The 27,745-nt window shown below is 34.8% G+C and overlaps 1 protein-coding gene across 1 annotated transcript in view; it reads left to right on the forward strand.

Moving 5' to 3' along the window:
- The first annotated feature begins 2,505 nt into the window (after window positions 1-2,505).
- Catspere (catsper channel auxiliary subunit epsilon) overlaps window positions 2,506-27,745 on the forward strand; it is a 158,413-nt gene continuing 133,173 nt past the window's right edge. Inside the window, exons 1-6 of the mRNA XM_071619668.1 lie at window positions 2,506-2,588; window positions 3,829-3,997; window positions 10,187-10,260; window positions 10,590-10,663; window positions 12,430-12,493; window positions 19,312-19,336. Of these exons, the coding sequence (XP_071475769.1) occupies window positions 2,506-2,588; window positions 3,829-3,997; window positions 10,187-10,260; window positions 10,590-10,663; window positions 12,430-12,493; window positions 19,312-19,336 (489 nt within the window). The remainder of the gene's footprint in view (window positions 2,589-3,828; window positions 3,998-10,186; window positions 10,261-10,589; window positions 10,664-12,429; window positions 12,494-19,311; window positions 19,337-27,745) is intronic.

Consider the following 27,745-nt stretch of genomic DNA (forward strand, 5'->3'; position numbering starts at 1 on the left):
CCAAGCTTGCCTTGAACTTGCAATCCTTTTGCTCAGCCTTCCTAGTAACTGGAATTATAGGCATGTACCCAGTCATTCCATGAAATTTTGATAAAACACTTAGCTAGTATTTTAGATAAATTTTTGAACTACTGCTTTATATCTTTTAATACTATGCAACTATTTAGGCCTTTTGTTTCTTCTGGAAAAAAAATAAAAATAAAGATATCAAAATTCTCATTCCACAAAATTTTTCAAAGCTCTCATGCAGTGTGTTTTAGTTTTAATATTTGCTTAATATGTGTCTGTAATTGGAGTCCCTTTTCATTAAAATTATTTAATTTTACCCATTTTTTGCCCTTATTAAAAACTTGTCTGTATTCCTCATATTTGTATTTTTGTTTGTACTTTGATTTCTTTTCATATTTTTATCTTGTCTATTTTCTTTGGGCATACTCTGATACTCTTATCTCTAACATCTGAAGTTAGACTTTAATGTAATAGTTTTTAGTCTTTATTCTTTTCTAATAGGATATTTAAAGATATTAAATTATCTTAGAGCACTGCTTTGCTGTATTCCATAAGAACCAGTATCTACTTTTTTTATTATTCATTTCTAGGGAGCTTTAACTTTCATTATCATCTCTTCTATAACCCTTGAATTACTTAACACTTTTTAAATTCCAAATATGCAAGAATTTTGACTTACCTTATGTTAATAATTTCTCTGTGTTGATTATGTTATATAATCAGAGAATATGGTCTAGCTGAAACCTGTTCTGATAAATTTTTTGGTGCTTTGGACCAAATAACTGATCAATTTTAATAAATATTCTAAATGTGCTTGAAAGGAATATACTTTTTCTAGTGTTACAGTAGGTCTATAATGATTATAATGATTTTGGACCTTGTCTCAAAGTCTTTCATCTTATATTAACATAGTTCACAGTATATTTAGTGGGGTTGGACTGGGACTTTCTGTGGGAATCCTGTGCTTCTTGTAATTGTCCTACATGAATGGTTTAGCACATTTCTATCAGATGTCCAAGAGCATGACCTACCCAAGACCATTCTGGATAAGTATAGTAGAATTAAGGGATTCAAGAGAATATAGTTTTCCCAAATGCCATTCTATAGGCTGGATAGAGAAAAAAGTGAAGTTGGGAAGGGACTTAACTATTAAAGGAAGAATGTTCTTTGATTTTTTTTTTTGGTGTGTGTGTGTGTGTGTGTGTGTGTGTGTGTTGCTGGGGATTAAGCCCAGGGCTTTGTGCATGCTAGGCAAGTGCTCTATCATTGAGCGATAACCCCAGCTCCTTCTTTTTGATTTCGAAGAGCTGAAAGAATGGGAACACACTTGAGAGAACAGGAAAGATACATTCTTATGATCCAAGAGTGAAATGGCAGTGCCTTTTTCATTAAAAAAGATAGCACATGGTCCATCTGCATACCCCATATCTATGTGCCTCTCAAATCTATTTCCAACAATAGTACATTTAGTATTTGACATAATTAAGAAAGCAAGGATGAGAGACATCATAGCTGTCTTGGACTAAATAAATGTGGCATTTCTTTTCTTTTTTGTTAGTGCTAAGGATTGAACGAAGTACCTTGCACATGCTAGGCAAGTATTCTACCATTGAGCTACATCCTAGTCCATCCCCTTTATTTTATTTTATTGGACAGGGTTTATAGCCCAGCTGGCCTTGAGTTTGCAATCCTCTGTCTCAGCCTCCTCAGTAGCTAGGATTATAGATGTGAGTCCCATACCCTGCTGAAATATGCCTCTTTAGATGCAGTTTCCTCCCTTGTATTCCCAGCCCCAGTATAAATTGGAAGCTGATGAAAGTAGGGAAAAGAGCCTGCCCAGAAAAGGTAGTTTTATCATTATACCCACCAGGTTTCATTCACAAATTAAATTGTATACTTTAACCTTGAAAACTAAAATCCAAAATCTGCCACTCATATTTTTTTCCCTCCTGAGGTTTCTGTCTCATTATGTAATGAAAAGGATATTATAATAAGTTCATAAGAAGTGGGAGGTTGTTCCTACTTACTAGGAAAAAAAACTTGCTGGTTATATTTTATTTTAATTTATAGGGATAAGTAACAATACATGAACATATCTTCTTATTTGATCTGTATATTTGTTAGTCAGCTTTTGCCGCTGTAACAAAACACCTAAGAAAATTTAACTTAGGAGAGAAAAGGTTTATTTTGACTCATGGTTTCAGAGGTTTCAGTGCATAATCAGCTGGCTCCATAGCTTTGGGCCTGAGGCAAGGCAGAACATCATGTGGGAAGGGCCTGGCAGAGGATAGCTACTCACCTCATGGCAGCCAGGAAGCAGAGAGAGATAGAGAAAAGAAGGGGCAAGGGACAAGACATACTCTTCCAAGGGCATGCCCTTGGGGACCTACTTTCTCCAACTAGGCCCCCACCTCATAGTTTTCACCACCTCCAAATAGTCTCCTCAAATTAATTAATACATCAATGGATTAATGCACTAATGAAGTCAGACCCCTCATGATCCAATCACCTCTCCCCAAAGGTTCTACATCTGAACTTTGCTGCACTGGGAACCAAACCTTCAATATAGAAGCATTCGGGTAACATTCCAGATCCAAACTAACATCCATCTATCTATCTATACATATATATATACATACATACCCATACACACTATGTTTGATTATACTGATGACTAACATTTATTGAAAATAAAAATTTGGAACACTAGTAAGGCTTGTTTAATTCTGGTAAAGAAGTTACATAATAATATCCTAGCAACTTTCCTGCTGCACACACGCACACACACATACACACACACACACACAGTCTCTGACTTAAAATTTTAGTGATGGAGAAATTACAAAGGCAATTAAGTATACAGTGTAGACATGAAGTAGATTATTGAAGTGAATGGAAAGTGAAGGAATTTTAAGGTGCTGCTTTATGATAGTCACTGACCACATATGACTTTTGAGTACCTAAAATTTAGTCAAAATTGAAATGTGTTGTAAGTATAATACACAAGATTTCAAAGATTTAGTACAAAAAGGAATGTAAAATAACTCACTAATCGTTATTTAGTACTGATTACATGTTGAAAAAATACATTTTTCATTTAAAAAAATTGTAGTTGTAGATGGACAGCATGCCTTTATTTTATTTGTTTATTTTTATGTGGTGCTAAGGATCGAACCCAGTGCCTCACGCATGCTAGCCAAACACTCTGCCACTGAGCTATGGTCCAAATCCTGAATAAATATATTATTAAAATTAATTTCATCTGTTTCTTCTGTGCTTTTAACGTAGCTACTAGAAAATTTTTAATTACATGTGCATAAACAGCTTGCATTATATTCCTATTGGATAGTGCTGTTTTAGATGCATTAGAAAGATGAAAAAAATTGAAGTAGCCTAAACTCAATCATGAACAATAGTCACAGAAATTTGCTGTTCAATGTTCTAAATAAGAAAAACTGCTTTTCCAACATTGCAATCCTTATTGTTTTCATTTTAACTTAGTTTATAAGTAAAGGAGTTAGAGTTAATAATTTTCAACAGTGTTTTTTAATATTTAATTTTTTGGTGTAGATGGACACAACACAATGCCTTTATTCTTTTATGTGGTGCTGAGGATTGAACCCGGTCCCGCCCCTGCGGTAGACTGAGTGCTCTACCGCTGAGCCACAATCCCAGCCCTCAACAGTTTTTATGCTACAAAAAATATGTAAAAAGTATTTACTTACCATTTCATTTTAATGTCTTTAGGTACTGAGCAATGTAAAAAGGTTAGTAGAGCTCATTGATTACCTCCACTTTAGCTCTGAGTTCAATTTGCAGGAAGGGGTTTGGGCAGAAAGGTAAAGTTCGTGGCAGCCCATACTCTGACCATGTAGAGAACCCCTCCTATTTGGAGGAGAAAATAGTGTTAATGTGTATATTTGGCCTTTTCCTCCACAGGTATTACAGTAACAGCCCACACTACTTTATTTTTAATACCAGAAGTGCTGTAAGTATTGACTCTTTAAAACTACAGTTATTTATGAATGTAATGCATTCCTCTATTGTGATATATGTAAGAAATAATATAAATAAATAAATAAAAATACAGTTGAGTATTAAATATTTTTGAACCTTCAAACAGAGAGTAGAGTTAATCAAACTGTTTTCTAGCTAACCATCACTTTTATTTTTATTTAATTTCTTTCATCCTATTTATCACCTTAAAATAGGTCTCTTCTCCAATATATGTCCTTAAATATGTGTGCCCTTAAATACATATGTAGCAAAATATTCAGTGTTTTGTGTGTTTTTTGTGATTTAATATTCACAAAATGATGTTATGATACAGACAGTATATTGTCCAAACTATTGAGAATAAAAGAGAATGCTATTAATAATTATTCAATAGGCATAAGCTTACAACAAGTGTAAACTAGAACTATCTAGACTAATATAGATGTGGGGGTGACCCCAGCTTTAGACCTCATTCTCTATATTACTTTTTCTTTCAATTCTACACTTTGTCTAGTTCATTTCTTTTTAATGCTGCCTAATTACTAAGTATATATCAATTATATTTTATTTATATATTTCCTTAATGATGGCCAAATAGTTTCCTACCACCATAAACAACACAGTGATAAATGCTTTATAAATTATAAAAGTCCTTTTACATATCTATGCAAAAATTTTCTACTGTATGTAGCCAAGAGAGGAGTTGCTAGGCCACAGGGAATACAGATTCCTAATATAACTAAGTTCTACAGGATTATTTCCAGAATGGAACTTACGCTGTCACTCAATGTACTTCACCAAAAAAATTAGTATGATTAAATTTTCAATGTTTACTCCTCCCATTAATACACAATAGTAGCTTATTGATGGTATTTCAATTCTCTGATGACTTGTGATTTAGAACACATCATTACATATTTATGTAGGGCTCTCCTTCTATGAATTATCTGTTTATATCCTTTGCCCACTTTCCATTCAATTTTCTGCCTTTTTCTTGTTGATTTACAGAGTGCTGTCTGCATCCTACTCTATATTTTAATGTTGGTTTCAAACACTTCAGTTACCTCTAACTAACCATTAACTTTGTCCATGAATACTTTATTGGGAGATGGGGGTGATTTTTGATAATCCAAGTCCCTTTCCTCCCATTTTGCTTTGGTGATATAAACTTTGGGGGTTGTCTTTATCTAAGAAAAACCCTTGTTCACCTTGAGTTGCGAATATTTTTCTCATACATTTTCTTTTATATGCCTTACATTTTTACCTTTAAAATACATATCATAAATCCATCTGGAATCCACCTTCTATGTAGTATAATAGGCATTCACATAAATACTTTTTCCATATAGTGAACCAGAATTTATTAAACAACTTACTGTTTCCCTATTGTTTTTCTGGTGTTCTCTTTGTTCTATATAAAGATAGCTTGGTTTTAAAACTCTCATCTGACTCGGTGCCAATTCTATACCCTCTTATTCTATAGCTTATTACTGAATCTTCATACCTGATAATGTGAATGTTTTGATTTGTTCTTCCATAAGACTGATTTGGATATTTCTGTCTCTTTGCATTTTTATGTAAATTTTAGAGTAACACACACACAAATCTGTTTAGATTTTCATTGGGTTTGCTTTTGGGAAGAATTGATAATTGGTTATAATGGGAATCGGCATCATTATAATATAGAATCTTCCAACTGATGGAGAATGATGCCCTCCAGAGTTCTCCTGTTCGTCTTATTCCTAACTTTAGTAAATTTTTCTAATTTGTCCCAGGTAAACATAATGCTCACTTTTGAGCAGATACATATATATATATATATATATATATATATATATAGAGAGAGAGAGAGAGAGAGAGAGAGAGAGAGAGAGAAAATTAACAAGGCATCTACTAACTCCTAATTTATGAAATATTTGTAGCAAAAAATAGTTACTACAAATAGTGACATGTGTATTATAGTGAACTTTTAAATATCTTCATGATCTACAGAAATAACCATATGAATTTTTCTCCTTAGGTTAATGAACATAATAAATCACAGTAATATATTCACTTATATTGCATCATCCATTATAGTATTATTGCATTTCAGAAAAAATTTCCCTTGGTACCAGTGTATTATTATTTTAATATGCTTCCAGATTCCATTGTTAGCATTTTATTGAAGATTCTTTTATCAGTATTTACCAGAGATTACTCCATAGCAGTGATGCCATTGAAATTGTGGGAAATTTTTATTGTGTGAGTCTATCCCATCTTTTGCAGGATAACTTGCTTCCCTTATTCCCAAACACTAAATGACAGGAAAACCCCCAGTCATTGTGTAACCTAACACACTCCTCCATATTTCCGAATACTGGCTAGGCAAAGCAGAATTCAGTTAGTATGCAAAGTGTAACATACTGTTTAGTACCTACTTGGAATTGTCAGTGCCTGTGCTATACAATTTGTTAAATACTTGTAATTGTTTTTCCTGCCTTCAAGAGGGAGTATGTAGCAGTCAAGGATTAATGTGGACAGCAGCAAGCACTCTTTTTGCAGGCAGAAACTGATGAATGGATAGATAAAATGTGGAAGAGCTATGTAATGGAATATTATTGATTAATAAAAATGAAGTGCTGACACGTGCTCCATCATAGATGAATCTTGAAAACTTTTTTACTAAGAGAAATAAGTCAGTTACAAAGGACCACTACACATTGCATGATTTCATTTGTATGAAATGTCTAGAATAGGAAAATCTATAGACAGTCACTTGGTGATAACCTAGGGCTGGGAGTTAGGGGTTGGGTGGTAACCTCAACCCAGTATCACCAAATAGCTCATCGGTATTCAAATTTCCAATTGTTTTGCAAATTTCATTTTTGCTTGCTTATGTATATCTGGATCCAGATAAAGGATATACACGATGCATAGTTTGTATATATCCTTAGGTCCTTTTGTAAACAGGCAAATTTATTGAAATTTTACACAGAATAAAATTTATTTATGTTAAGCTTAGAGTTTGATGAGTTTTGAAATGCCTACAATTGCACAATCACAACAGTAATAAAGGTATAGAATGTTTACATCTCCCCCAGAAATTCCCTCATGCCCTTTGCAGTGAGGCCACACCCTCTCCCACCCCAGCTACTGGCAATCACTGTCTTCCTGTTCCTGTAGTTTTCCCTTTTCTAGATCGTCAAACATAGATGAAATTGTATAATAGAGAGTCTTTTTTGAATCAGTTTTCTTTCACTTAGCCTAGTGCTTTCAGATTCATTCATAATATTACATAAGAGTACTTCATTCCTTTTTATTGTTGAGTAATATTCCTTTGCATTTGTGGGTCACTAATTTAGGCCCTTTTCCCTCAGCTTTAGCTTGCCTGCTTTCTGTTTGCTTCCTTATACTGATTTCACATGAATCTGCTGAATTTTGGTCACTTATTTCAATCAACTTTTGGGATATCAAGAGATACCTTGTCATTGAGTTTTCTAATTGATGCTGTCCAGTGATTTTCTTGGTAGTATCCTAATTGTCCTTTCTGCCGCACGACCAGCATGCTAGCTTCATACTAGAGGTTCAAAACATAGAAGTTAACTAGTGAGATCAAATTAAAGACACATAACACTCAATTTACCTTTTCTCTTGCCCAGCTCAGAGACGGCCCCTCCCAGCTCCTGCCTCTAGCCACCTGATGTGGTAGCCAGGTTTACACAAGAGACCAGCAGGAGAGAGGAAGAGCACGCCAGAGAGTGGGCTTTTATTGGGGAACAAGAAATTTAGGGGAAAATTCCATCCAATGAAGGTCGAGGGGGACAGCATTCCAAGGTCAGGGTCAGTGATTGGTCTCAGGGTCAATGGTCAGTCACACCCCACATGGATGGGCTCTCGCACCTAAAAAGGGTGGGGATAAGCTCTGACACAGCTGGCCGGAGCGCCTCACACCCACTCAGGGAGGTACCCACTCACGTGGAGAATGGCTTCCCACAGTCCTTTCTATGTTTATAGGGAAGTTTGAGTATATTGAAAAAAACACATCACCACTGTCCTTTCTCAATGTTCTTTCCATTGTTTCTTTCCTTCTTCTCCTCTTTCTCCTCCTCCTCTTCTTCTTCTGGTAGTGCTCGGTGCTCTACCACAGAGCTATATTTCCAGTCCCTTTTTATTTTTTATTTTGAGACAGGGTCTCACTAAGTTGCTGAGACTGGCCTCAAACTTGTGATCCTCCTGCCTCATCCTCCTAAGTACCTGGAATTATACTTGTGTGCTACCACACCCTGGTTTTCTAACTTCCTATTTTTTCTCATTCCTTTCATTTTTGACTTTTTCTTTCTTGTTATTTCTTAAATTTTCATCTTACACTGAAAACTGAGTTTATTCACTTTCAAACTATCTTATTTCTTCTGAATACTTTTAAGGCTATACGTCTCCTCCTGGAGACTCCTTATACTCACATATGGCAAGTTTTGATAATTTCAAATGTGTTTATTTATAAATATTTTGTAAATTATTGTTATGCCTTCTTCCATGAATCATTTAGAAATACAGGGTTTTTTTGTTTTTGTTTTGTTTTTTTGTCTTTGGTTTGGTTTGTTGTTCTTTTAAGATAACAAATATCCTAGGATTTTTTTCTGGCTAACTTTATGAGAAATTTTCATTAATATAAAAAGGCATGGTATATGAGAAAATGATTCATTGAGATTAGTTAAGACTTTCTTTTATAAATATGATCAATTTGGTAAATGCTCTATGTGAAATTGAAAAGTATGTGCACATTTTATCTTGGTTAATTTTAGGAATGTATATATTTTAAACATAGCATATCACGGCACTTGTTAATGATGTTTTTCTAGTCTGTGAGTATCTTTTTTTTCAGCTTATCTATAGTTTGAGGAAAATATATTAAAAACCTACCACTATACTAATGACTAAATTTTTCTCCTAGTAATTCTATCAAATTTTGTCTTATATATTTCAAAATTATTTTCTATCTTCTGATTGATTTTTCTCTTTTTTCTTATACATTGCCATTAAATCTGTAACATCAAGTCTATGAAACAGTTGATATTATAATCCCATATTATAAATTAGGAAACAATTAATATTGACATACACATGTGTCCATAATTTTTGTGTAATAAAGATAAGAGGGTGAGCTAGGGTTCCAACTCTAGCTAAACACTACCATACCAATGCTGAGCCTAAGACTAACAATGTCAGAAAGTATCTCGCTATATTTCAGGAGGTGAAAGAAAGAATTTATAAACAAAAGAACTGAAAGGCAAGGTACCTAAACCGGTCAGGGTTACTCCAGGAGAACTGGGCTGGAATGAAGTAATGACACACAGACAGAGAAATACCTTTTTCTTTGAGTTCTGCGATGGCCTCTCTGACCCAGCTCCCACCAAGGAGGCAAGGCAGGCAAGAAAGAGAGGGAGCACCTCGAACCGGGGTTTTACTAATGGGGGGAGCTAATCCATGGAACATTCTATCCAAAAAAAGGGCAGAAGGGTAGGATTACAACCAACAGATGGGTGTAATTCAACCCCTTCCGGTAATGCTCACTCCCAGAGCTACACCTGTCTTATCTGAGCAGAGGTAAAGTCCAGTTGCATTGCAGGGTGCAATACCTCTTTACTTAGAACTTAAAGGGGTGTACATAGCTCCTGAACAGGGTGGCCCCCGGCAGCAAGGTGAAAAATAGCTGCAGAAATAAGGAGAAGGTAACCAGTGAAGTTATTATGGTCATTGATGATATGTAAATAACAGGACCTCAGAATGAAATGAGATTTGTTTTTTAAGGAAAGGATCATGTCTTTCTTACCCTTTTTTAATCCCCAGAATCTGTCAGTCTGCTCCTAGCTGCTTAATAAGTAAAATAAAATTAAGTGTACTAGGGATGGGAATATAGCTCCATAATAGAGTCCTTACTTAGCATAAGCCAGGTCCTGGGTTCAATCCCGAATACCCACTCCCAAGTTAAAAGTTTATAGACTTAGGGGAGACTACTGAAAAGTCCCAGGAAGTTACTTTTCCTTTGTCATATTACTTTGTACAATTTTAAAGCAATTGAATTTTAGTTATTCTATCTTTAAATAACAAGGTCTGAGAATATTGAACCCTACAACCAAACACTGAGGTGTGAACATTTTGAAGCTCATTTTTCATTTGAACTCTGTAATTTTCTTTACAGATTAAGTTAGAGTATGAAGGAACAAATTTTTCTGAGTGGAATGTGCCAGAAGATTGTCAGATTGAAAATAACAAGTAAGACTTTTACTGTGAATGTAAATTCATATATGTTATTTAGACTTAAAAAAGCATTCATAGCCACACTGTGGCATGTGCCTGTAATCCCAGCAACTTGGGAGGCTAAGGCAGGAGAATTGCCAGCTCAAGATCAGCCTTGGCAATTTAGCAAGACTCTGTCTCAAAAAAAAAAAAGAGAGAGAGAGAAAAAAAAATTTTTGGCTATATTTAAAATTTTCTCTTAGCATTCAACTGAAGATTTTAGGGTTAAAAAAAACAGTGAGGCAATTTTTATTCAACTTGTTTACATCTGTTATTTCTTCTTTCCTATTCTTTTTAAACACTAGATCACCCGTGACAGAACTGCGTTGTACTTCTCCTGGTTCTTATATTATACAACCAATTGTTACAGGCCCAGTAAGTTGATTTTAATGATAACTTATTGACATTTGAATAATCATTCCTATTTTGTTTTATTTTTCTTTTGAGTTTTTCAACCAAATTTGTCTGTTTTAAATAATATTAAATAAGAGAAAAATTTAAAAATTATTGTTGATATGTCATTAATTTTTAGATATATCTCATGTCAAATAATAAGTTATGAAACGGTATCTGATTTTACCTTGTTTATGGGGATAGGAATTAAACCAGGGTCTCAGGCCTGCTAGGCAAGTGCTGTACCACTGAGCTACATTCCCAACACCTACATTAGCCTTTTTTATTAATAACAATTATAAAGTCCATAGGCAGCACCTTAAGATAACAGTACTCTCAAATCAATGAGTCTTATGTCATGCACTCTTGTGGCAATACCCAGGATTGAAAGGAATTTCTAGCAGACTTGTTTAATATTCTACTGCATTTTCTTTAATTCAAGAAAGCATACGTAAATGCAAATGAAAGAGAATGATGTCGACTCTTCTCTAGTTTACCAAGTAAAATGTTTACAAAGTGAAGCATTATAAGGCATTGGCACTTTAATGATTAGTAACAAAGTACTGGCCACATTATCTGACAGCTGATGTGCCCACACAAGTATATCTGAATCTACTTGAGAAAACCTGCTTTTACTTTGGGATTTAAGACTTCTCTTTAATTAATTAACTTTCTTTTCAAGATACAAGTAGATAGAATGCTGTGGGAGTGGCCAGCTGAATATTTATTCATTTTTCAATCCCTAGAGAGTGAAAAATATTTCTATTTGTCTTTTTGAGTCTTTAAGTAAATGTACCAGTTTTAAGAACACAATTCATGAAGAAGTAAAGGGCTCCTCTCGCTTTTATGTTGTAAGCCCGTATGTTTTAGTCAGCTTTTATATCACTGTGACCAAAACACCCAACAAGAACAACTTAGAAAAAGGTCAAGTTTATTTGAGGCTTACAGTTTCAGAGATCTCAGTCCATAGAAGGATAGCCCCATTGCCTTGGGCCGACAGAGTCAGAACATCATGGGGGAAGGGTGCAACTGAGGGAAGATGCTCTCCTCATGGCAGCAAGGAAGCAGAGAGAAAGAGAAGGGGCCCCCAGGGAAGATGCACCCTTCCAGTGCATGCCCACCCTCTCCAGCCATGCCCCACCTGCTTTAAGTTCCATTCAAACTAGAATGGGCAGATGAGGTCACAGCTATCATAATCTAATCATTTCATCTCTAAATACTGCTAGGAGACCTCTCATAGCACCAAATAAATGTACAATGTTGTGTAACAACATGCATACACCCATTCATGTAGGAATATCTGTGTCATTTATGTGTCTGAGTGTCATTTGATTTTGTAACCCAGCTAAGGAGGTATATCAAACTTTTGAAATGTACTCAAAATCAGAGTTTTGACAACCAAAAGCATTTCCAGGTATTGTAAAATGTCCCCTGGGGAGTAAAATCACCTGAGAACTTTTGAACCAGGAAATTAATTGAATTATTTATCAATAAGAAAGAAAAATACAATAATAATGTCTTTCAATTTGTCATTCGTGATAGTAAATTCTTAATTACAGGGAATAACCTGAGAATTGAGCTAGAATCATATGTATATTTATCCTGTTCTGAAATTTACTTATTCATCTTTATCTGATCTTAGAGAAGTAATTTAGTTCCCCTATGACTTTTATGTCAATGTTCATAAGTGTATTTATTTTAAAGTTAACTTAGTACATTCTAGTTTCTTCTGCATTTTCTTTTAGGAAAAAGAAGAAAAACGCTATTTGACAGTGGATTCTTCTAATATTTGTTTTCTGTGGTATTATACAGTTACGTAAGTAATGCCATTTGAAATACAAAGAATTAATGCTTTTAGAGTATTTAGCTTCAGCGTTTAATTAATCACAATTGCATTGCCTATATTATGGTTTTCATACAAACTTTTATCTACCCACATCTTGGTTGCCAAAGTAATACTGAACAACAAATAATGAAAATACCAACAGTAACCACTATTTGAACACAACTATGTCTACATGTTCATACTTACGTACATTGTCTTTCTCAACTTTTATAATAACCATATAAATGCAAGCACTATTTTCTTTAACTGATAAGAAAACATAAGATAAGTTAAATGATTTGAACAAAAATACAAAACTATATATCTAACAAAAAGGCTCTCTTTGTCTTGTGTAACTCTTAAAATTATTTTTTAGGGGGTACTGGGGATTGAACTCAGGGCACTCAACACTGAGCCACATCCCCAGCCCTATTTTGTATTTTATTTGGAGCCAGAGTTTCACTGAGTTGTTTAGCACCTCACTATTGCTGAGGCTGCTTTTAAATACTCGATCCTCCTGTCTCAGCCTGTCAGGCTACTGGGATTACAGGCATGTGCCACCACACTTGGCCTTCAAATTAATTTTAATGTGAGTGAATGAATATAACTAAGAAAGCGAAGCATGTAAGAATACATAATTAGGGCTGGGGATGTGGCTCAAGCAGACGTGCGCTCACCTGGCATGCACAGGGCACTGGGTTGAATCCTCAGCACCACTTTAAAAATAAAATAAAGATGTTGTGTCCTAAAAAATAAATATTAAAAACTTCTCTCTCTCTCTCTCTCTCTCTCTCTCTCTCTCTCTCTCTCTCTCTCACACACACACACACACACACACACACACACACACTGAGTCTCTCTCTCTTTCTCTAAAAAAAGAATACATAATTAACTGTATTGTAAAATTAATCATTAAGTTAAAAAAGTGTTCGTGAATCAGAACATAGTCAAGCACTATCACAAGCAATCTTGCATCCCTTTGATGAACCCCACTTGATCATGGTGCACTATCTTTTTAATATGTTTTTGTATGTGATTTGCCTATATTAAGAATTTTTGCATCTATGTTCATCAGGCACATTGGTCTGAAGTTTTCTTTCCTTGATGTGTCTTTTTCTGGTTTTGGTATCAGAATGACACTAGCTTTCTAGAATGAGTTTGGAAGGGTTTTCCTTCTTTTCTTTTCTTTCTTTCTTTCTTTCTTTCTTTCTTTCTTTCTTTCTTTCTTTCTTTCTGTTTGTTTTGTTTTTTGATACTGGGGATTGAACTCTCAGGGGCAAAATGGCCACTGAGTCACATCCCCAGCCCTATTTTGTATTTTATTTATAGACAGGGTCTGACTAAGTTGCTTGGTACCTCGCTTTTGCTGAGGATGGCTTTAAACTTGCAATCCTCCTGCCTCAGCCTCCTGAACCGTAGGGTTACTGGCATGTACCACTGTGCCTGGTGGTTCCCTCCTTTTCTATTTTATGGGACAATTTGAAGAGGATTGGTGTTAGTTCTTCTTTGAAGATCTGGTAGAACTAAGCCAAGAACCTGTTTGGTTCTGGGCTTTCCTTTGTTGGTAAGCTTTTGATGGCATCTTCTATTTTATTGCTTGAAACTGATAAAATTTTCTATGTCCTCTTGATTCAATTTGGGTAGGTCATATGTCTCTAGAAATTTGTTGATTTCTTCAGATTTTCTATTTTATTAGAGTATAATAGTTTGTTTATCATCTGTATTTCAGAAGTGTCCATCATGATATTTACTTTTTCATCATGAATTTTAATAATTTGAGTTTTCACTCTTTTTCTCTTTATAGGCTTGGTGAAGGTTTATCAACTTTATTTATTTTTTCAAAGAATCAACTTTTTTGTTTTGTCCATGTTTAAGTGTTTTTATTTTTGCTTTAATTTCATTGATATCAGCTGATTTTAAGTATTTTCTGTCTCCTACTTCTTTTGGTGTTGATTTGTTCTTTTTTTCCTAGTGAAATGAATGAAAAAAAATTGTTGCAGCTCTTTCTGTACATGGGAATTTTACTTCTAGCTCCTAATACGCTCCTAGGGCTTTGAGACGTAATGTTAGGTTATTTTTTTGTTGACTTTCTATCTTTTTTAGTGAATGAGCTCAGTGCATTGAACTTTCCTCTTAGAACTGCCTTCAAAGTGTCACAGAGATTTTAATATGTTGTACTGCTATTTACCTGTAAATAATTTTTTATTTCATTCCTAATTTTTCTGCTATCCATTGGTCATTTTCTGCTATCCATTGGTCATTCTTAAGTCTTCAGGTGGTAGAGTAGATTCTATTTTTTATTTTATATTGATTTTTAATTTCATTCCATTATGATCTGATAGAATGCAAGGTATTATTTTGTATTTGCTTAGAGTTGCTCTATGGCCTGAAATATGGTCTATTTTAGAGTAGGATCTGTGTGCTGTGGAGAAGAAAGTGTATTCAGTCATTGGTGGATGAAATATTCAATATATATCAGTTAAGTCTAAATTATTAATTGTATTTTTTTAGTTCTATAGTTTCTTCATTTAGTTTTTGTTTGGTGGATCTAACCAGTGGTGAGAGCAGTGTGTTAAACTCACCCAGTACTATTGTGTTGTGGTCTATTAATATGTCATGCAGTGTGGATTTTCCAGGCCTGTACTGCAGGCCAAACTAGGGTTTCCCCAGGAATTGGCTCCCTCACCTGCCAGACCTGGCACTGTAGTGGCAAAACTGTTCTTTCCTCTTCCCTCTGCACGCAGCTGGTAGAGATGGAGCTTCTTTCCCTCACAAGACAAGGATATTGTGCAGCAAATCTTGATCTCTAAACTCTCCATACCCAGACATGCCTCAAGCCTCTTAAAAGTGCAGAATCCTTTAATTCCCTTTTCTCTCCTCTTTACTCACAGAGGGACCACTCTGGCTGGTACCTCCAGCCATGACAGCAGCGGTGGCACTGAGGATGTCTTCCTCATCCAATCTCTTAGGTCCCTGATCTGCTTTGAGCTTCCAGCATTAAATTCCAGTAAAGTTCTTCCCCATGTTTTTTTCCATTCACCTAGCTTGCTGAGAAGCTGCCAGACTGCTTTCTTGGTTGCACGCCGTGGAGCAAACAGGAAAGCAACCTTCTCTATTCCACCATCATGAAAATCCCCTACTTTTCAGTTTTCTTGTAATGCCTGGTTTTTTATTAAGATGATTTTGGCCTCATAGAATGATTTAGAAAGTATTCCCTCTACTTCTATTTTCTGAAAAAGATCATAGATAATTGGTATAATTTTCCCATTGTTTGGTACAGTTTACCAGAGAACTCATTTATACCTGGAATTTTTTTTATTGTTGTTTAAATTTTTGAAGGTAATTAGTTATTGATTCAAATTTTTTAGTAGATATGTTATTCACATGATCTTTCTTCTGTGAGTTTTGGCAGATGGTGTCTTTCAGGGAATTAGTGGATTTCATCAAATTTATGGGCAAATTGTTAAGGGTATTTCTGAATTTCTTAGTATCTCACTTTTGCTAAGGCTGGCTTTGAACTCACAATCCTCCTGCCTCAGCCTCCCAAGCCACTAGCTACGTTTCATTTTTTTTTACACCAATACTAAGATGTTTTAGTTATTATACCTTGGTGGTATATTTTGCGATCAGGTATTGTGATGCTGTCTGCTTTTTTCTTTTTGCTCAAAATAACTTTGAATACTAGGGGTCTTTTGAGGGTTTTCTATGAATTTTAGGATTGTTTTTATATTTCTGTGAACAATGCCATTGGTATTTTAATGGAAATTGCATTGGCTATGTAAATTGCTTTGGGTAATATGGACACTTGGACTATCAATTCTTCCTATCCATAAAGATGGAATGTCTTTGTATCTTGTGTGTTTGTGTCCTCTTCAATTTCTTTCAGCAACGTTTTGTAATTTTCATTGTAGATATCATGCATTTGTGTCTAAAACTCTTTAATTCCTAAAACTTTATGACCTAGAAGCAAACACCATTCCATACTATTCTGCTGCTTCTGTATCTCTTCATCCTGATGCCAAATGAAAGTATAGGATCTTTTCCAAAAACAGGGGAAAACACTGTTTAAAGTATTAAATGTAGATCTTATTCTTCAATAGTCACTTTTATTACCTGTCATGATTTTCTTTTATTTGCAATATAATGTCATGTTGCTTGGACACGGTAATACTCATGGGCCCAGTGCAGACCTTTTACTCACCTGGTGATTCAGCATGGGCCCACCAACTGCCAGCTTCCTACCAGTTTCTCCTCTCCATAGATCCATATATCATGCCCAGAACAATGGTGGCATCTGAAAAATCAAGCCAGGTATGACATAATGGGAGCCCCCAAGATTAGCACAACCTCTGCACTGAAATATGCTAGATACCTGAATTGGAGGTGCCCAAGAAGCTCACTCCTGCAATGATGAGGGCTCCATCAGCCACTACATGGTACTACCAGCCAGAAATGGGACAGCTGCTTCCATGTCTTAATCCAGGATGCTGCAGAGGACATATCCCTTGTACTAATCATTCCCACACCAGATGTGCCCAGAGTTCACACATCTAGATCCTTACCAAAGTCAAAAGTAAAAGCAAGATTCGGGGGGCGGGGGAGAAGAGGATGGCCAGTCAGGACCCAAAATGCCAAAGCATGGAGGAATGAGTATCACAGAAGCTGTCCCAAAGAGGCAGAGAGGCAGCAGGAGGTAGGACTGTGAATGAGCCAAAGCTCCAAACCCCCTACTCATGCTCCATTGTTCTGTCATACTTATTTAGAAAATACAAGTTTAAAGATAAATTTACTAAAATTCCAAGACAAACAATGCAGAGCACAGGATCCTTCTGAGTACTGTGTCTTGGGGGGGCTCTCTAAACCTACTGACTCTGTTTGCCTGCAAACCAGAATTCCTGGAACAAGTATCGTGTTAGCATCTTAACTTTCTTGCTTTCTTTACCCACCCCCACCTCAGGGTTAGAATACAGAATAGGAAGGGAGAATAATTCAGTGGGTCATTCTTGTCTGTCATCTTTCATAATTTCACTGAAATTTTTGGTTTTGTTGTTGTTGTTGCTGTTGTTTTGTTTGTTTGGGTTTTGTTTTGTTTTGTTTTTGTTGTTGTTTTTTTTGGTTTGGTTTGGTACCAGGGATTGAACCCAGGGGTGCTTAACCACCGAGCCACATTCCCAGCCCTTTTTTAAATTTTGAGACCAGGTCTTGATGAGTGGCTTAAAGTCTCACTAAGTTGCTGAGGCTGAAAAGTTGCTGAAATTGTGATCCTCCTGCCTCAGCCTCCTAAGCAGCTGGAATTACAAGCAGTGCTCCTAGCTTCACTGTGAAGCTTTATCAGTCTGTTTCACTACTATCTACCTACCTATTTAAATTGCTTTAGCAAAGTCAACGAAGTCAATTGCCAAGGTTAATAGGACTTTTTTCCCCTTACTGTTTAACTTCTATACCACATCTAATATTGCACAGCATTCATTTCTTCTTGTAACTCTCTCATTCCTTCATTCATTCTATACCACTATTTTTATTTCTATATTAATTCTTACCCAGTCTCCACCCCCATTCCCATTATCCTTTGGTGTTTTTTATCATCTGTTCTTATCTTAAATGTCAGGTTAATCCAGGATTCTCTCCTTTGTTTTCCTCTCACTCTACACTTGAGATCTGTGTACCAACTCAAGAAAACCAAGCAGATTGATACAGATACAGCAGAATGCAGCTGTTTTTCCTCTCACCATAGGAATAAGATTGTTCAGTTAATCATCCACTGATACTGACTCACTCTCTACAAGGTTACGAAGCTACTTTTATTACCTACATATTTCTCTTTCTGCCTTCAAATTTTCCTTTCCAAATGCACTGATAATTCATTCAGCGGCCAACTTCTTTCTTCCTGCACCTTTGACAAATATCATTGCACAAAGCAGATCATATCAGTTCTGGAGCCAGGGATCTTTTTGATCAACTTTGAACTTTGTTGAGTCCTGGGCACAGTACACTGGCCAAGATTTATAGTACTTATTTTCAGTAATTCTCTACCATATTTGGCTAGATATATGAACTATTATGATCGTTATATAGTCTCAGAAACTAACTGCAGGGGCTGGGGTCATAGCACTTGCCTACCACATGAGGCACTGTGTTTGATCCTCATACATAAATAAATTGTGTCCATCTACAACTAAAAAAAAAAATTAAAAAGAAACTAACTGAATACTGTTTGCTGATTCTAAAATATTTTCATTTTTGTTTTATTCATAATAAGATATTTGGTACTGTGTCATGATCAGAAAATGGAAGAGGTATATTGAATTTCAGAGATTATATGATAAAAATAGACACAGATAACTTTTAAGTGAAAAAACACTTCTTAAAAAGCATACAACTAAGTATACAAATGAATATTGTTCCTTTAGGACTGATGAGTGAATAATTTGTAGCACTAAAGGATGTGTTTGTATTTGACATAAATTACAACATGAATGTGAAATAAAAATATCAAAATTTTAATGGAAATTAACCATGCAATTTTGATTACATGAACTTGTAGTATTGTTAAGAAAACATACAGATTAAAGCTCCTTAGTCTTATGCAATGACAAATGGGTCACTAAATACATTGATAAACAAATCGATGTATGTAGGGTTTTTTGTTTGTTTGTTTGTTGGCTTGTTATATTTAGCCTGTTTATATATTTGCAATGGTGTACAAATAGAATATTCAAAGGTTTAGAAACATATATTGGAAGTAGAACATCCAAATTAATATTAAATATGCTGTTTACTAATATATGTTCCTTCTTTTTTCCCAACAGTAATTTATTTCATAATTTAACCCAGGTAAAAGATTTTTTTAATGTTTTATATCTATCATAAATTGCTAATATATTGTTTCCTTCTTATCTTTCAAATCTATCAGATGAGAAATTTTCCAAAGTGATTTTGTGATAAACTTTGCTTATAGCAGTTGTAAATAATGCATGTTTTGAGTACTCTTAGAGGGCACCATAAGACCAATTTTAGAGAGTCCCTAAGGTCTACCCTTTTCCAACTATGTATCTGTGTGAAGGTGTTTTTTTGTTTGTTTGTTTGTTTGTTTCCAGCAAAACAATATATACTAAACAGCAAAAGCTGAGATAATCATCCAGTTATCTTCTATTAGTATCAATAGTAAAGAGATTTCAAAAATATTAAATAGCTATATTTCTTTATTTTGGAAAATACAACTATTTTTTCATAAAAAATGTTAGCTTCAATATAATAGGTTTATCAGAGTTTTAAAAATTAGTCTTTAAATATTCTCTTTTAAAATTTGTAACATGGTATATGCTGATAAATCAAACACACAGAAAACAAAAATGTTGCAGGATTCTCAACTATTTTTAAGAGTACAAAGGATGCTGTAGCTTAGTAGTAGAGCCACTTGCCAAGCAGATGTGAGGCCTGGGTTCAATCCCCAGCACCACCAAAAAAAAAAAAAAAAAAAGATTATAGAGAAAGAAGGAGTCATGAGATCAAAAATATTTTAAACTCTGGAATAGAGAATGATTCAAAATATAAGTACAATGGAGAGATACATTCAAAATTTTAGAAATTGAAATAAGGTGATAGTATTTAGAAATCTAAAGTTAATATTTTAATTTTCTAAAAGCAATGATTTGCTGGAAAGAGGATGTAATAAAAAGGTAATGAACTCCCTACAGCAGATACAGATGGCTGAGTAAGCAGATGTTTCTCTCGGTACTCCTACCCCAAATCCCATTGATGTTACTGCACTGATTTTTTAAGCCAATACTCATAACAATGTTCAAAAGCAAGAAAGAATATTAGTATTGAATACAAAAGTTTAAGATAGATAGAAAACAGAAAGGAACTTTCAGAAGTGGAATCTATGTTGCAGATCCAAATAATATAGAATAGAACCTCCATGTCGTGGAGAACACATAGAATTGCCTGGAGAAAGAATATGTATGTTTGTATAAGGGCTAGTAAACATGTACAGACCTTTACATTGACACAGGTGCAAATGGGTGTATAGAACTTAAAAGGAAAAAAAGGCATTTCCTGGTTGTTGGAAATAATTAAGATACCCAAACTTGAGTTCTGAGACTGAATCCTGAGCTGAGAACAAAATACAAGCCCTCCTGCAAAAGGAGTGACATTTTATTGTGTATATCAGAACAGGAAGTGAAACCTCCGGACCATAAGAGAAAGTGGAACTGAAACTAATTTCCTTATAAGAAGTTGGGATTTATAAAAGGCTTGTAAAATGGAGCCTGATAAGCTCTATTGATTGGCTTAGATTAACTGCAAATAATCAATACTTCTCTTTGGGCTATAAATAGACAAGGCATTCTAAGGAATCTCAGGTGGATGTCCTGGTTTTATAGCCCAAGAGATTTAAAATCCTAGAACCCAGAAATAAATGCAAAAATGATTTTGCAAATAGTAAAACATAGAGCTCAGGCAAAAGTGATTGAAAAATCTATTTCCCTGACTAAGAATATGCAGGATTCTCAGAGAAAACAGACTCTGTGTGAATAACCTCACAATAAAAGGTATGAACTACAGGAACCAAGTTGCCTGAAGTAGACACCAAAATGAGAAAAGTTTATACTATTCAAAACTAAGGATAAGAACCATATGAAAAATTACTAGATTCCTATTTAAAATATTCAAAAATAAAAGAAGGAATAGAAAGAAAACAAAAAATAGGACTTTTTCATAACTATACAAAATCCAGAAATTGAAAGCTAATCCATTAAAATGTCTTATGCTGAAAAAATGTGTGTCTAAAAATCAAAAGTCAATACAGCACACTGGATATAGTTGAAAAGAGTAGAGAATTAGTGATTTGAAATGGGAATCATGCAGAATACAGCACCTAAAGGTGAAAAGATAGAAAGTACCTAAAGAAAATTTGAGGCATAGAGAATAGGTTGAGACAGGTCATCATACATAAAATAGGAATTTCAAAAAAGGAAGAAAGGAATTGGAGTCAGTACTGAGAGAGATAAGGCTAGTAACATGTACAGACCTTTACACTGATACAGGTGCAAATGGGTGTACAGAACTTAAAAGGAAGAAAAGGCATTTCCTGGTTGTTAGAAATAATTAAGGTACTCAAAGCTAGAGTTCTGAGACAAAATCCTAAGCTGAGAACAAAATACAAGCCCTCCTGCATAAGGAGTGACATTTTAATGTGTATATCAGAATAGAAAGTGGAGAATAGTTATGGAGAATCTTCCACAACTGAAAATACGATTTCTAAGACTGAAAAACTAAAGTGCTCAATGCAACAAATAAAATTGAGCATATGAACTATATAATATGCAAGTAAATCTAATCTAAATAAGCCTTGAGAAAACATTTAATATCTTTTTAAAGCAAAACACTAGTCACCAAAACAATGGAAAATAGAGGGGGATTTTAGGTTGAAGCTATCTAGGCACTTATAAACCCACATGATAATTATATTGATTAACTTTAGCCTATATTAAATATGCATGTAAAAATTTAAGGCTGTGCATTAAAGTAATAGAAATAAATACACAAAGCCCAACATAGTGGCACATATCTGTAATCCTAGCTATTCAGGAGGGTGAGGCAGGAAGATCACGTTTGAGGCTAGCCTAAGTAAATTTGGGACCCTATCTCAAAAATAAAATAAATAGAGCTGGGAATTGTAGTTCATTAGTAGAGGACAAGGCCCCAAGTTAAATCTCCAGAACAAAAAGAAATGGAGAAAATAAAAAAATTATACAATTCCTAAAAAATAATGCTCTGGAAGAAGTAAGAAAACATCATCAATCCAAGAGAAGGCAATAAAAAAGAAAAATGAACTGAAGGGAAATTAAAAAAAAAACAAACAGGAACACTAAATAAAATTTAAGAAATCATTTTAATTAAATCACTAATCAATAATCAATGTGATTGAATTAAACACACCTTGTAAATGACAAAAATCTTTATGTATCTGATTTTTGTAAAAGTTACATGAAGATTAACAAAAGTTGGACAGAAAAGAATGCAAACATGTTAATACTGTTAAAGGATGACAATATGAATATGAAACAGATATATGGGTATAGCTCAGTGATTAAGTGCTCTAGGTTCATTTCCTAGCAACACACATACACGCACACACAATAAACAGGTATAAATAAGGAAATCTAAAAAGTAGGTAAATAATTTAATTCATATTTTATTCACCTAAAAATAGAGTCTCACCCAATCATAAAGATGAAAGTTCCCCTAATTCATTTTCAGACTTCAACACAACTTTAATAACAAAAGTAAGTAATGAAAAGGGAGGAAGGAAGAGAGGGAAAAAAGAAAGAAACTGGATAAATACACTTATATATATAGGAACAAAAATTCTACAGAAAATATTAATAAGTAGAATCCAGCAATGTAACAAAATAATAACTTGAAAAGCACCAGTATCTGCCAAGAAGGCAACATTGATACCACATCAGAAAAATTGACAATTCATTACATCAACATAATAAAATAAATGATCACATTAATAAATAAATTAATAAATTCCTAATGAAAACACTAAATTAGTTATACAAAGCCTAATAAAAAACATTTACTTCCCAAATAGTTACCAATGATTATTATAAATTGTGAAATACTTATAATTCAATTAAAATCAATTGAATTATATGTATGTTTGTATAAGGGCTAGTAAATTTATGATTATTATAAATTGTGAAATACTTATAATTCAATTAAAATCAGGAAATGGACATATGCTTACTAGCATTGTTATTTAATATCTTGAGCATAAAATTTTTATCTAAAAATGCAAGGGTAGCTTAATATTTTTTTAAAAAAAATTTACCATCTTACAGAGTAACATGATTATCTCATTAAGTGGGAAAAAACATGAAAAGATTTAAAATCTATTTGATTTTTTTAAATCCCTCAGCAAATTAGGAACCAATAGGAATTTCCTTACATGATAACTGCCATCTGTGATTACCTGTAACAAATCTAGAATGATTGAAACATTATCTCTGAAGATTGGAAAAAAGGCAAGGATTTTCTTCTCACCAATTTATTCACCATCATAGTGGAAACTATTCAGTACAACAAAGCAATAAAAATATACATTTATGCAGATTGGTAAAGGAAGTAAAACTGTCTTTATTTGTATATGATCTGTCTACATATGCAGAAAATTCTAAGACATCTATCAAAACACAAAAACAACAAACAAACAAAAAATCCTACTAAAATTTAAAAGCAAGTTTCAGATCATTGCAGGGTATAAAATCAATGTACAAAAATCAATGGTATTTTTATATACTAGCCATAGACCATGGAAAATAACATTTTAAAATACCACTTATGTTAGCATCAAAATACGTTAAATACTTTCAGAAATTTTAACAATGTATGTTTCTGATCTGTTGACTGAAAAATATGAAACATTACTAGGAAAAATTATGGAAGACTTAAATAAATGTTTATAGATCTTAGGACAGAGACTCAATGTTATTAAATGTCAGTTCTCTCCTCAAATTCATTTATAGAGTCAATGCAATCCCAAACAAAATCCACCAAAAGTTTTCTTGTAGAAAATGATGAACTGATTAAAATATTTATATGGAAAAGCAGAGGGTTTGGACTAGCAAAAAAAAAAATCTTTAGGGAAGAACAATGTTGGAGTGTTGGAGGATTTACCTCATTTCAATAATCAGATAGAGGAATGGCATAAGGTTAAATAAATGTATTAATGGAATAGAAAAGGAATTATGGAACTATACATACATGGTCAATTGATTTTTTTAAGTTATAGCCAAATGTGTACAAAATAAAATTTACCATCGGAGGGTGTTCTTTTTCCTTCTACCCTTCTGTTCTCAGCTGGATTCTCCATATTAAAAAAGAAAAGAAGGAAAGAAAGAAAAAGATTACCATAAGTTTCACATAACAAGTGAGACTTCAAAAGGTAATGAGAAATCCCAAAGGAACTATTAAATTTAAATGATTTTATCATTGGTTTGATGAAAAGTGAGGAATTCTGCAGAAATGCGATAAGGCCAAGGGTAGGAACTAAGGGTCATAAACTGGGGGAGATGTAGCAAGTTTCTTTGTTCAGATTTTTCTCAATGTCCTTTCATCTTCAGAGGCAAGGAGTCTTCTTTCCTCTGGATACAGAAAAAGTAACTCTCACATGAACATCTTACAACATGCTTTAGGGGAAGGACAGACAGTTCTTGCATTTGCCTTTTCTCAAATTCCTTCAGCTTGAAATATTCTATATGCCAAGGTAGCATATATTGGAGCAGCATATCCCAAACCCAATCACCATCAGATTCCTCTTTTTTTTTTTTAATTTGCAAGGGTCCCGCGAAACGTCGGAGAAAGAGACCACCAAGTGACCACTCATGCAATTGGCAGAAGGGGGATTTATTGAACCAGCATGCTGGGGCTCCGTGCCCACTCAAGAAGGGAAAGCAGCCCAGAGCCCCGAGCAGGGGCTGAGCACTGCTTAAGTACACTTTTTGGGGAGGGCGGAGGGCTTTGTATACATCAGAACAAATCATCATGAGGCGCGGGAAAATTGAACAACAACTCCTAAACATGATTAGTTCATTCATTGGCGGGAACAGGTCAGGCTGGAGTGATAGGTCATTCCTAAGGAGGGGGTTACATTTAAACTGATTGGTCCAGGCCCTGCAATGCCTATGTGCGACCACACAGAGCCCTTATTAAACAACCAAATAGTCAGGGGAAATATTTACTGGGCGGTTCTAAGCATTGTCTTAACAGCTACAGAAATTTAGGGTTTTGCAGGTAGCATAGAAACCTAACAATACCTCCTTTACATTTTAACTCAGACCTTCAGCTTAGAAACTTTTACAACACCCGGTCTTTTACCCTTTAACTTTTATGCTTTAACTTCAATTTCTTTTACCCTTACAAATTGCTTCTATTTTTTAAATACATGACAGTGGAATGCATCACAATTCTTATTACACATATAGAACACAATTTTTTCATATCTCTGTTAGTATGTAAAGTATGTTCACACCAATTCATGTCTTTATACATGTACTTTGGATAATGACGTCCATCACAATCCACCATCATTGCTAACCCCCTGCCCCCTCCTTTCTCCACTCACCCTTCTTCCCTATCTAGAGTTCATCTATTCCTCCCATGCTCCCTCTCCCTACCCCACTATGAGTCAGTCACCTTATATCAGAGAGAACATTTGCCATTTGTTTTTGGGGGATTGGCTAACTTCACCAGATCCCTTTTTTAAGTATATAGTTTAGTAGTTTTGAGTACATATACATCATTGTACAACCAACATCCAGAACTCCTGCAAAATGAAAAATATTATCAAATAACAATTCAGTACTCCCCTCTCCCCAATACCTGGCAACCACCATTCTATGTCTATGAATTTGACTACTCTCGGTACTTCATATAAGTAGAATTATATACTATTTGGTTTTTGTGGGTTGCCTATTTTACTTAGTATTGGATGTTAATTCATAGCATATGTATGGTATGCTCATCCTTGTTGCATGTGTCATAATTTCCTTACTTTTTAAGTAAGGAAATATTCTAATATTTCTAAATAATATTCTGTTGGAGGTTAATACCAATTTTCCTTATCCATTCATCCATTGAGGGATACTAGGTTTGCTTCCATATTGTACTTATTATGAATAATGCCGATATGAACATATGTGTACAAATACCACCTTAAGAACTTATTTCCAATTCTGTTGAGTATAAATCCTGAAATGAAATTTGTTGGGTTATAAGGTAACTTTATTTTTAATTATTTTAGTAAGTAGTCAACTGATTTTTTTTTTTAAGTCTCATTTTAATTACTGGATGGGGAAGTGGCAGTGATAATTTTTTTAAAACAACTGACACATCTGTAAAGAAAAGGAACCTCAAACTTCTGCCTGCCGCAGTCTGGCTGGGCACAAATCATGAGCCACTCAAGCAGGAACAAACTTTATTTCCGAACTCACGCAAATGCCACCCACGTGGCCCTTCCAGGAACACAACACACCAACCGGAACTCCCTCCACCAGAACTTCACCAACCAACATGAACTCTCCAGGAATCCCCGCAAGAACTCCAAAGTAGCGGGGCGCCCAAGGCAGCAGGAGCCACCCTATTTCCAGACAGCAGGGGTCTATATACAATTGAATACACAGCCTGTTTCAATCCAGCATCATCTAGTCACAGCAATTATACACAGCTTAACTTAATTATCATCATCTTAATGACTCCCCTCTCAACCATTACTTCTGGCAAAATGCCAGGGGCCATTTCTACTGGCTGTGGCTCTCAACATCTGCCAACACAAAATTGGCTTGAAATGGATCATGTACCTAGTTGTAGGAGCAAAAATATAAAAATTCTTGAAGAAAAGTTAGGAGAAATCAAATCATCAACCTTTGGAGTAGGAAAAGACTTCTGAAGGCATAGAAATCATCGAACTTGTATCCAGGGGGATTCAGCTCAGAGATACAGAGGAGAGTACAACTCACTTTGCCTTCAGTCTGGAAGCTCACACAACTACCTAAAAAGGGTTATGAAATGAAATGAACGGGCATGATTACATTCAGGGACTGAATGGAAAGGTATAGTAGTGGGCAGTGGATGCCTGAGAACTGCTGTACCTCATCCACCCATGATGGCTGGTTACTTCACCCTATGAGTAGAATTCTCAGGAAGCCCCTTGAGATCCAAACACCCAGCAGAGATCACAACTGTCCAGCCCTTGGGGTATGTTTATCTAATGTCTCCAGAATAGATACTACCCGATAAAGTTCCAAAAAAGTTCTGATCAGAGCCAGGATTTCCTTTTTAAAACACTACATCAGTCCCATCCTGGGGGTTCATCAATGAAGTCTACCCAGAGAAAACTCCAATAAATGGTCCTTCTCATTGTATAGGTGAGCAGGGAAGCTGGGAACCCTTTCAACAAGTTTCAGTTCTATGCCACTCCATCCAGAAATTTGGCAAGCAACACAAAAGAAGGAAAAGTTTAATGACCCTAACCCTCGTTCTGAGGGATGCTTAACCCAAGAATAAATGAAAATAAAGGAAGTCTGGCATAAGCAATGAAATTCATCCTTATCTCATTTTGACAACCTCAGTGGAGAAAATCATTTTTTATTAAGAATATTTTTTTAAGAGAGAGAGAGAGAATTTTTTAATATTTATTTTTTAGTTTTTAGTGGACACAACATCTTTATTTTT

Source organism: Marmota flaviventris, chromosome 12 (assembly GCF_047511675.1).
Source record: "Marmota flaviventris isolate mMarFla1 chromosome 12, mMarFla1.hap1, whole genome shotgun sequence".
Taxonomy (NCBI): Eukaryota; Metazoa; Chordata; class Mammalia; order Rodentia; family Sciuridae; genus Marmota; species Marmota flaviventris.